At 39.5% G+C, this 12,325-nt stretch overlaps 1 protein-coding gene across 1 annotated transcript in view; it reads left to right on the top strand.

Moving 5' to 3' along the window:
• The window catches only part of LOC121278803 (polyamine-modulated factor 1-binding protein 1-like), a 357,653-nt gene that overhangs the window by 258,712 nt on the left and 86,616 nt on the right, over positions 1–12,325 (top strand). The window contains exon 12 of the mRNA XM_041189256.1: positions 3,967–4,134. Coding sequence (XP_041045190.1) covers positions 3,967–4,134 — 168 coding nt within the window. The remainder of the gene's footprint in view (positions 1–3,966; positions 4,135–12,325) is intronic.

Here is a 12,325-nt window from a genome sequence, read left to right as displayed (position 1 = left end):
TTTTTTTAGACAAAAGTATGTGCATAATGTAGAACCTTGTTAGTTTTAGACAGCTTATGAAAGTGTTTCAGGCTTCACAATTAGATTGGATTTTATATTATACCCTTTCAGGGATCTACAATGAGGCACCTCTGTCAACCTTTATTCTATTCACAGCTCTGGCAGCTGTTTGAAACAAAAGAAGCTACATTTAAGTAATCAAAATATAGTATTGCTTGGCCATTTACAGTTCCCTATCAAGACATAGAAAAATGTTAATTTTAGAAGATTTATTTTATGACCTGTAATTACTGTCATTAAGAAAGCTCTGGAGACTAACATGGAGCTTTGACTGAAATTTAGCTTGACACATTCCATAATTAATGCTGAATTAACATGCTACATTATGTGCTAGATAAAATTATTTTCCTTGCAGCTAGAACTGCAGTTCAAAGCATGAGCTCTGAATGGTTATACTGACTAACATATAATGTTTCAAAAACCTGAATCAAATATATATGTTCATTTAGAAGCAATAAAATATTTTAAAAATCCAGAAATGTCTTTTTACAAGAGTGGCAAAGATACACAAAACAGCAACTTCAGCCTATAAATATAACTGAAGCAAATAATCTTATTAACTGCACAATTTATACCAGAAGATCATTATTTCAAAAAATTTGTTTGTAATAATGTGCTATGTAGAAACAACCTAATAAAATACAACATAATAGTAAATACTATTTTTTACATATAAAGCAGATCAACATAGCCTCCAAAAATGGGGATTGACCTATGTGCTGAGTATAAAATGTGAACTGCCAGTGTGGGTGGTCGCCATTTTGAAATATGAAAAAAAATAAACTGGTAACATATTAAATTAATGTGGCACAATTTACTAAAAGAATAAAGATACCCCTAACCACAATCAAAGCATTTTAAAACCATCAAATTCGTTGCCTTCCGCACCAACACAAAGAGTCCAATGAATTCATTCTGAGTTACTCTTGCTACGGTATCATCATAAGGAACCGACTTTGAATCAGATTTGGAACTTCTGCTTTCAGAATCATCCCTCCACAACAAATCATCTTCCTCTCCATGCATTGAACTGGATATTCTGCATCTTTTTGAATCTGCTGACACTTTGTGCACTAATAGCATCCAACAATTTGATAACGAAACCATACAAAACATCAAGCAGGGCAGTGCGCACATTTCCAATCCTTGTGAAGATTTTTTCTGTCAGTCATCTACCTATTCTATTTAACATGAACACAACCCTTGAATGGCTTCTAGATGCATGCATTGAAAGGTTGAACTGTAATATGGGCATTATTTCTTCACGGGCACCTCTTGATCTCATCGGTCATATGACATTTGAATATATCCCACACTAATTATCTGCATTCTTTATGAAGGCCGCCAGGATGCCTATTCCACACATTATCGAATTATAACTTCATTCCATCCTCTTCCATCCAATTGTTGCCATGGACATGTACAAAGACTCCTGTAGGAAACTGATATTCTGCATGTTTGACATTTGAAAGTTGCCATAGACTTTAATTTTATTTTGTCAACCATGCAGGCTAATAACACTGTGAATTTGTCTTCTCATGTCCTGTGGTTTTCACTGGATCTATTTTCAAACCTTTCCACACCATAGTTTGTCTGCTGGGCATATTAAAATTCATGGGTGTTTCATCCATGTTTCCTATGTAACTTCATGGATATTCCTGTTTTTGCTGCTCTCTGATCATGAACTGGCATCCGGTCACTTTGGTATTGAGGTCTCCTGACAGTCTCTGAGCAATCTTGGTTTTCTCTGCGCTAGACTGTCTGAACAACTGTTGGTCTGAAATCTTTGCTGGCCCACTTTAATGCATACATATGCATTGCATTCCTGCTGACAGTGCAACCATTCCAATACTTGCTTCTCAAGATCAGGCAGGTGGTTGGTTTGTTTTCTGATGGCGCATTTGGTCTGAGGCATCTTCTTCAGGGCAGACTTGTCTTTCTTTCATTATCACACTAGTTTTTCACTAACACCGAATGTCCTCGCTGCGGTGCAGTTATTTGACAAGTTAGCAAATGTTAAGGTGAGAATTTTTCTTATGGCGGGCAGGCTGGGCGGGGGCGGGTGTGGTGCTGATCGCCACCTGCGATTGGCTGTGCACTGCCGTTTTATGTGGGCGGGCCAATTAAGGCCCTCCCAGCATAACGCGTGGCCAGTAGCAGCACGGAGCTGCCTCAGGGAGATTAAGTTGATAACAAAACTTTTTAATAAATAAAATTAAAAATTATTTAAACATGTCCCCTCATGTGAGAGTGTCACATGAGCTGGGACATGTTTGTGAATTTAGCATAATTTATTTAATTATTTATAAAACCTTCAGGAAACCTCATCCCGCCCATGGATGAGGTTTCCTGAAAAACGTGAAGGCTACTCAGGCTTTTCGCCTGCCCGCCAATCTTAAGGTCGGATTGGCAGCATTTTTAACAACTTTAATTTTTTAATGGCCATAATAGGCCATTGACAGTTCAGCGGGCGCGCAGCCACCTCCAGCATGCGCCCACCGAATGAAATATCGAAATGACACATGATGAAGTCGGGATGCATGCCCGACGTCATCGTGCATAACTTTACATGTTGGCGTGTCGGGCCCGCCCCCGCACACCGAGGACAACATTCTGCCCTATGACTTTTTGTTTGAAAGCAGCTTCGTACTTTATCCTTTTTGGTGGAGGACCCATTTCTGTTCATCATTTGCTATGCCATGCAGCCTGCTCAGCATGGGCATGTCTTAAACTCCTGTGCATCTTCTTCGCAACAAAGCCTGTTGCGTCTGCTTGATCCCATGCACTGGCTTACAAGTACAAGTTAAGTAAAACATGCATTTCTGAGGTGAAAAATTGAAGCCAACTACTAATAAATAGCATTTTGTAACTGAAAAGTGGGGGCAGAGGGCATCGGTTGACTTATATGCCAAGTGTATGCAAAAACATGATTTTTGGCGCTGAAAAAATGGGGTTGTCTTATATGTCTTGTCAACGTCTACTCAGTGATCTACGGTAATTTATCCAGGTTAAAGTTACAATTGGTGATAACAATCATTTGTTATGTAAAGCTTTCTGCATACAATGAGTAGAATTAGCCCCATGCATTACAAATAATAGGAAAGTTTCATCTCTACACATTACACCTCTGATATTAATTGGATTATCTACTTTTAAATCTGCATGAATTCCAAATACAAGTGCAAATGAAAGAATCTTATGCAAAATTCAGTTTTTATGCTTAACATTGCAAGTTCTTATGTTCCAACTGATCTTGTGCTATATTTGTAGTTGTTCATTCTCAAGTCTGCCTAAAAATAGATATTAATATTAATTGTGTATTTGTTGCATGAGCATTATTTGATTTGCAATTCTTGAACATGGCAAGTGAAGCTTTTTGCCTCATAATAATTTAACTGGAACGCCAAAGAAAAACAAAACAATAAAGTCAAAATTACAGCAGGCCCAGCCCATTAACATAAGTGAGGCAGAGCAGAACCCAAAGCCACCCAACTGAAGGATAATAATCTCATTGCAAGTTGTGTGAAGATGGTCATTCATTGTTTTGGGGCAGGCCCCTCTAATTTGCCCTAAAAAGATTTTTCCTGTCCGGAAAGATCCTAAGTGAAAGATCTTTAGCACCAATGGGAACCATAACGCTGGCAGCTTGTTAAGTCCCTTCAGAAGTAGTTGCATGTAGGTGTCAGACCTGACAGGTTCCCTTCCCGAAGGACATCAGTGAGCCAGTTATTTTTTTTCACGAGCAGGTTTCAGGTGCCAAATTACTAGATTTATTGAATTCGAATTGACAGCTTGCTATTTGAACTTGCAGTCACTGAAATGCTAGTCATTACCATATTATACTAACATAACAATGTATTCACTAGGAAAGAGAACTTTGATTAGCCTGCTTTATTTGCTCTTCAGGTACATGAATATGAAGAGAGAATAACAGAACTTAGTATTCAGTTGAACCAAGCACTGAAAAAGAACAAGGAAAATACCAAAGATTTGGTCACTAAAGATGAGCAACTGATTATGCATAAAAGGGAGATGGCTGTCCTAAATGAGAAGCTCCAAGACAACATGAAGGAGGTATAGTTGTGGAAGCACTATTTAGCAATGTAAGAGTATAATATAGTGCTTATAATCCAGTGAATAATTCTGTATATCTTTTGAAACTGAAGAATCAATGTTACTCTTCTATCAGTAACTCAGTAGACTTTGCATTCTTACTATACACTAATAACAACTATGGATTGTGCACAGAATCACTTGTTAAAGCAACATAGCAACATTTTTTATTTCAGTAAAAGTGTGCAGGATAATTCTGTACTCTCGAGGGAAGCACAGGTTAGAGATAAGTGTAGATGTAATTCACTGACCCTCACTCTCTGCAAGAATAACCCTTGCTGTGAACTCTGGATTGCAGCATTATTCTTTAACAGTTGCCTGCGGTTAATGACTCCTGCACCATTTTCTCCTTTTCCTGATCTGTCTGCTGTCCCTCGGTGACATCACCAATAAGCACAGGTCCAACGTTCATAGTTATGCTGCCAACACTCAGCTCTATCTCTCACTGTTTACTACTTTTTTTAGACCACTCAATCCTCTGTGATGTCAGGCAACCTACCTAACATTAAGTCATGGATGAGCCAATATTCCTCAGGAAAACTAAAGCCATCTTATTCAGCTACTTCCAAAAGCTCCACCTACTTACCACTGACTCCCTCCCTATTCTTTATCACTCGCTCAAGCTGAATCAGAATATGTGAAATCTCAGTGTTCTGTTTAATCCTGAGCTTGATTTCAAACCTTCTATCCAGTATCATAACTGCCTATTCCTGTTAAGAAAATTAATTTTGTAATGTTATAGGCAAAGACTGCCGAACTGCATCCCTGTTAAACATGAGGTCAACATTAATCAAATATTTGAAGTTTTGTTATGGGTTAGATGAGGATATATTAAATTTTCAGCCGATCAGAGTCAGCATGGAATCATAAAGGGTAGATCATGCCTGACGAATCTGATTTAATCTTTTGAAGAGGTGACTAAAATATTGGAAAAAGGAATGGAATGAAAATGCTAATGAAATACTGGCCTTTATATCGAGAAGACTAGAATACAATAGGGTAGAAACCATGCTTCAGCTATACAAAGACCTGGTTAGAGCAGTTCTGCACACCACGCCTTAGGAAGGACATATTGACTTTGGAGGGAGTGCAGCCTGATTGACTAGAGTGACACTTAGACTCGAAGGGTTAAAACTTAAAGAGAGATTATACAAGTTAGTGTGACCCCTGGAATTTAGAAGGTTAAGAGCTAACTTGATACAAGTTTTCAAGATATTAAGGGAAACAGTTAAGGTCCATAGAGAGAAACTTTCTCATAGGTGGTGAGTCTAGGACTAGAAAGTACAGTGTAAGAAGGCAATTAATGCCACATCAGTTGCAAATTTTAAAGCTGAGATTGATAGATTTTTGTTACCCAAAGGTATTAAGTGATATGGGGAAAAGTCAAATGTATGGAGTTAGGTTGCAGATCAACCATGACCTCACTGAATGCTGAATGGGCCCAAGGGCTAAATGGCCTACTCCTATTACTATGGGGAGAGTTTTCTCCCCATTAGGGGGGGGTGGTGGACGGGAGCAGGCACACTGCCATTTTACGTGGACGGACCTTAATTGACGCACACCCGGAAGCACTGAGTGCTCCCTGTGTGGGCGGGGGGAGGAGGCTGAGTCAAGGCCTGCGCTCTTTCGCACAGAGCTGCCTCAGGGAGATTAGTTTGATTTTCAAAAATTTTAATAAAGAGAAAAAAAAATTTAAGACATGCCCCCTCAAGAGACAATGTCACATGAGCTGGGACATGTCAATGATCTTTAATTTAAAAAATTGTTTTAATTTATAAACCCTTTATGAAACCTCATCCCGCCCGTGGATGAGGTTTCATGATAAATGCAAAGGCCACCTGGGCTCTTCGCCTGCCCGCCAACCTTAAGGTTGGACGGGCAGTTCAGTTAATAAGTTGAATTAGTTTTTAAATGGCCTTAATAGGCCTTTGGCAGTTCGGGGAGCACGCAGCCAAGTTGGCTGTGCACCTGCTGAACTGAAGCTCTGAATGGCGCGCATGCCCGATGCCACCATGCATCATTTTATGCGTCAGCAAGCGGGGCCCGCCCCGCTCGCTGACCCGAAGATTCTGGCCCATGTTCCTATGTTACAAGAAATTAATTTCTGTTTTGCCCAGTTTGGGGGCATCAAATCATTATTTAATCTGTTAGTCTCTTTTAAATTAGCCTATTCGAATAATCCAACAAGATAATTCCCTGTCATAGGAGCATGGGAGATGAAATGGCACTGATCATCCTATTAGGAATACTGATTTAACTGATTCCCGAGGTAAGGCTGAGAACTACTAGTCCCAGCATTTCCCGGGAGATTCCACACATAAATGGATTGGGAGTGAGCAATTCACGTGCAGTCCAGCATTTTAGAGTTCTTTGGACCGGAATGAATGTCCAGCGTGCCGGCATATTATGACACAACCGATGGTAAAGACTGAGTTGTTCAAATCCCAGAGGGAAACTTGAAACAACTGTCATAATCATTTTTTTCAATGTGCATGTTTCGAGATGCAGACTTCGAATTCAGTAGGAATAAGACCACCAAGTCTCATGATTTTTTATATAAAACTAAATCAAACATTTATTAATTTAGCAACAAATTAAACACATACACATGGCTACAAATTACTACTATAATAACTTTTTAACAAATCCCCAAATTAATCACTGCCAGGTTAATCTCTACTAAGATAACAGTAACCCATAGACTTTAAATAGACACCAGGCAAAGCACATTTGACCTTACAAACTCTAAATGAGGTTCCTTTGCAAGTTGGTTGGAGGCTGGTTAGACCTTAAATGATTCTACCTTATGCACACAAACTCCTTTCTTTAGATACCTAGCTTTCCCTTTGAATGTAAATTTTCCGTTGTATCACCAGGTCTTTTGAACTTCAGCTCTTCTAACACTAAAACCCCTTTCACAGCACCAATTTTATTAGTAAGCTGAAAAAATAAACACATTGTTTGGCTTCTTCTAGCTAGGTGCAAGATTTTACCTGCTGTCTTGAATGGTTTATTCAACAAATGCAAATGAACACTTTACTGTTCTCCTTACTGCTCACCCAATTAACATCTCAAAACTACTATACGTCAAAGCACCCAAACTAGCTGGCTTTAATCCAGTTAAGACACACACAGACACACGCCCAGACACAGACCCCCACTAGAATTCTATTTTAAAAAATAATTTCCAATAACCTTATATACATTAATATTGCTTCATGACACTGCATAGGAAAAAACAAAGCAAAAAACCAATCACGGGACCCAGGAGTGGGGCACCATACAAGAGAGGAGTACCAAGACAGAAAACAGGGAGCGGGACAAGGCGAAGTCCCAAAGATGGAACCCAGAGAGGGTACCCAGGGAGAGCTCCTAGAGAGAGGGGGGGAGAGAACTAGAGAATGAGCCAACGGAAGGAGAAGGCCATCAGCAGGAACCACCGGGGAAAGGAGCAAAGAAAGAGGCTCCAAGCAGTAAAAGGGTGGCGGTTAGCAATCTTCAAGCAGTGAATGCTCAGGAGGACCCTGGAGATCTGAGAATGCAGCCGAAGGTTGGTGATTCCTTTCCGCAGACTGTTCGGGTAAAGATATGCCTTTGGAGCAGTAGTATTCTGCCCAACATGTCTGAAAAGTTAAAGTTGTGCTTGTGAGTTACTGCTGGAGTACCGACTGGGAATCCAGGGAAACATAGTTTCAGGAGACGAGATTGAAAGTCTGCAAGGTGAACTGTTGAGGTAGTCTGTGCTGGAGCTACTTTTGGAGAGAACGCCAAAGGGAATTCCAAGTTCAAAAGGGAAGAGTGAATACTTTCAATTCCTTATAAGGGAAACAGAGTTTTAACACGATTGTGTAACTCAGTAAGCACTGACATCTGGATGGGTTGCTGAGAAATCCATGGAATCTGCCTTGGTTGCATCTGCCAGTTAATATGCAGTATAGGGTGTTCGATCAGAGTTTGCCTGTTTATTCACATTTACCTCATATTAACCATGAATGTTAGAGTGTAAGATAGAAATTGCAAGTTGTTTTATTTTTCTGACCTTGTAGAGTTGTTTATTTTGTTTATTCAAAAACCACGGAATCTTGTGGCTTTATTATCTTAGCAAATGTCTTGGATCTCAAAGTTTGTCTGCTTTAAACAAAAAGTTACTGATCCCTAACCAGACCACACCAAACATTTGGGGGTCTGGTCCAAGATTATGACAACCCACTGAAGCCAGCTGAAATGGCCATGGTGGATGATCTTGAGTAGTTCCATCCCTTGCTCTAAGCTCTTCCTCTGCTAACCTTGAGCTTTCCAATATTGCCTAACTGCAGTATTACCTCACACTCTTTGCCACTGAAACCCAAATATATGCTTTGTCACCACCAGATTCAACTTCTCTAACATTTTTCTTGCTTGCCTCCTATCCTGCACCCTACAGACACCAATTTGTGCAAACTTGGTTGTGTAAATCCTGCCTTACCCTAAGTCCCATCACCTCCCACCAATTTCCTCACTGACCTAGACAAGTTCCCTGCCCTCAAGGCATTAAAGTCAAATTCTTTGTCCTTATCTATTAAATTCCTAATTGGTTTTGCCCTGTCTTGTCTCTGTAATTTTGTACACACTCTTTCCCTGCCTATATGCTCAGTTCATCTGATTCTAACCTTCTGCACTTGCCCAAACAATGGTGTTAGTCCTAATTTCTGCAACCCCCTCCCTAAACATTTGTACCTCTCCACCTTTAAAAATCTTCTCAAATACTTTCTTCAACTCAGAGGGTGGTGAATCTTTGGAATTCTCTACCCCAGAGAGCCATGTAAGCTCAATCATTGAGCAGGATCAAGACAGAAATCAATAGGTTTCTGAATACTAATGACATCAAGGGATATGGAGATGTGGGAAAGTGGCATTAAGGTATGATCTAATTGAAGCCATGATCTAATTGAATAGTGGAGCAGGCTTGATGGGCCAAATGGCACACTCCTGCTCCTATGTTCCCACCAATATGTTGGTTAAATAAGAAAAACTATTGGAGATTATATGTAGGGGAACAATTGTAATATTTCTTTTATTTTAAATAATGTCTTGTTGTGTGACCTGAGTCAACCTTTGATTGCTGACTTCAGTCTTCAGCTTTGCTGATTTTTACTTGTGCCTGAACAGTGTGTGTTCATTTTCAATGAATTTCGCTCCCATCATCTTCACAGAAGTTCCTAAAGATCATCCAAATTAACAGCCTTTTGTTTATTTACCTCTCAAAATCAGATCCAAAGATACATTCACATCACTTCCATATCATAAGAACAACAGTGTGTATGCTGAAATCTCGGGTTTGATGTGCACCAATCTTTGGAAATGATCTTTGATAAGGGAACAATTGGAAATGGTGCATTTTTCCTCAAGCTTGTGAAGAAATTGAGAAAAAAACTGATTTTATAATCCTTATGCACTATAATCAATAAATTATAGTATTGTAATGCAAATTTTAAGGTGTAGATTATGGACCTAAATTAACCAACCTCTGCATAGGCGATTAACCACATCATCTGAGTTCTTTAATCCCACCTGCATCTAGGCATTCAGACCCTATTGTCTTCTACGCATGTAACTGAAGCTAGTTCTATATAGTTGAAATTAATAATTCAGGATATTTCAGAATGTTAAACTCATAATGAAAGTTTCAACTTGAAGAGTGTTTACTGCAACTAGGAAATGTTAGAATGGATGTCCAACACTGGGGTTGAAATTAATCTCTCCATAAAATCCTAAAGCAAACAACAAGTTGACTAAATTAGCAGAATGGCACATTTTATTATTTCATTACTTTATGAACACTCAAGAGTACAAAATATGCTCTGTTTGGCATGGAATGGTGTTGAATATTCCTTTCACAGCTATGCATATTTAATAGTAACCATAATGTATTGGGTCCTTTCTTGTGATATCAGTAATCATGCATTGACTTGATAACAGAGTAATTTACTTTTGTTTCTATATTATTGCAACATTGTGCATGCCTGCCACTTATTCCAGATGAAGAAGGTTTTCAACAGAGTCAAGCAAGCCCAAAAAGCCAGGTTCCTCACCCATTCCCTTCTCTATTTGCGATGCGAGCCAGAGTCACTTTAACTTGATTTTCAACTGTAATTTCTTCAAATAACTCATCTGTAAAAATAAAATCCCAATTTCTGTGTCCACGTTTCCAAATTGCCAGCACCCCTACAATTTACTATAACATGTTGCAGTGATAATAATCTTTCACTTTAACAAACCTAGAGATAACTAAATCTAGTAAGGCAATTTTTATTCACTATGAATCTCCTTAAGACTCAAGAGGGATGATTTTACCTATTGGCAAAAAAATGGCATTATTAGATCTGATGCTTGTTACATATCCTGTCTCATTTTATTTTCTATTGAATTAAATGGGATTGACTTTAACTTTCACTAATTAGTTAAAATGGAGTAGAGCCACCAAGCCAGGTGATTTTATTTCCATATGAAAATGATGGGATGGAAAATTGAGTAGCATGCAAATTACCACGTATTTTCTGTCACCACTGAAAGTTCGAATCAACTCTTAGGTGCCTATGTGTGAAAAAGTATTGGAAATGGTAGTGCACTGCATGTCAACGTGAGTATCTCCCAATGCTTGAGGAGTTTTGCATTAACATTTTCATGTCCTCTGCAAGACATAATTTGAGGAAATTGGGAACAAATTTTTACAAGGGAGCTTTATCAGGCAGCGTGCTTATGAACTGTTTTGACACAGATAGATTCATAAATTGCCCATTTTCACAAAGTGATAAAGCAGTGCTGTGAGAAGTTTCTACCTTCTCAAAAACCTATCCAAATAGTAACCACAAATTACATCCTAAGAAATTACATATTTATCATAACTGACTTTTTCAAAGTGTCTTATGCAATCGGCACTTCAAATTATGCAAGCTGTTCCTCAGAGTCAATCTGCAGAAGGAATTAGAACTTTCCCTGGACATCAGCTCTCAGGATTCTAGCTATATAGGAACATAAGAAATAGGAACAGGAGTCAGCTACTCAGCCCTTCGAGCTTACTCCACCAATAAAATCAAGGCTGATTTTCTACCTCAACTGTACATTTACTCACAATCCCCATATTCCTTGATTCCCTTAGTGCTGTGACAGGATTTGTCTCTGTTATGACCACAGCCAGTATTAAGTGCTACACAAACCAAATCCCAGAGGGAAACTAAGCCTACGGGCAACAACCTTTTTTTTTGTGTTCTGATATTGAGAAAAAGATGTACCGATCTCAGCAGTAAGAAGTCCAGTAACACTCTTGGGTTTTAAAAAATTAAAACTAAAAGTTTTGTTAACAAAAAAAGATAAAAGAAAACATAGGGGAAAACTTTCCCCACATTGGGGGGGAAGTGTGGGAGCGGGCACGCCTCCGATTGCCACCCCCAATCGGGGAGCATACCGCCGATTTACGTGGGTGTGCCAATTAAGGCCCGCCCAGTGTGATGTCCGCCAGGAAGTGCTATGCGCTCCCTGTGCAGGTGGGGCGATTCCCTCAGCTGAGAGTGCGCTCTTTTGCGCAAAAGAGCTCACTGATCTCCTTGAGGCTACGTGCTGCCTCAGGGAGATCAGCTCCAAATTAAAAATTGTTATACAAATGATGGAAAGATTTCCCTGACATGTCCCCTCACGTGACACTGCCACATGTATTGGGACATGTCCATAACTTTTATTGAAACCTTTATTAAAAATGTAAATACCCTCATGAAACCTCATCCCACCTGTGGATAAGGTTTCATGCTTTTTCTGAAGCCCGCCAGGGCTCCTGGCCTACCTTACGGGTGGATGGGCAGGTCTACTAATGATGTTAATAACATTTTCAATGGCCTCAATAGGCCGTTGATGGGTCAGTGGGTGAGCAGCTGACTCAGCTGCGCCCCAGTCGACCTGAAAATGGAAATGACGCGGGATGACGTCGGGAGTTCCAGGTAAAAACTAGCCATCCACAATAACTCCAAAATTCCTTTTTCCCTTTTATCTCAGTCCCATTGTTCTCACACCCCTTTGAAACTCAGACCCTTCCAAATATAAGTTCTCTCACGTTTCCATTTTGTCTTTGCTTTTGGGTCAAGAAAATATCATATCCACACTCCTCCAGGATGCAAACATT

The sequence above is a fragment of the Carcharodon carcharias genome, chromosome 6 (genome assembly GCF_017639515.1).
Source record: "Carcharodon carcharias isolate sCarCar2 chromosome 6, sCarCar2.pri, whole genome shotgun sequence".
Classification (NCBI taxonomy): domain Eukaryota; kingdom Metazoa; phylum Chordata; class Chondrichthyes; order Lamniformes; family Lamnidae; genus Carcharodon; species Carcharodon carcharias.
This window is presented reverse-complemented; position numbering and strand designations above follow the sequence as displayed.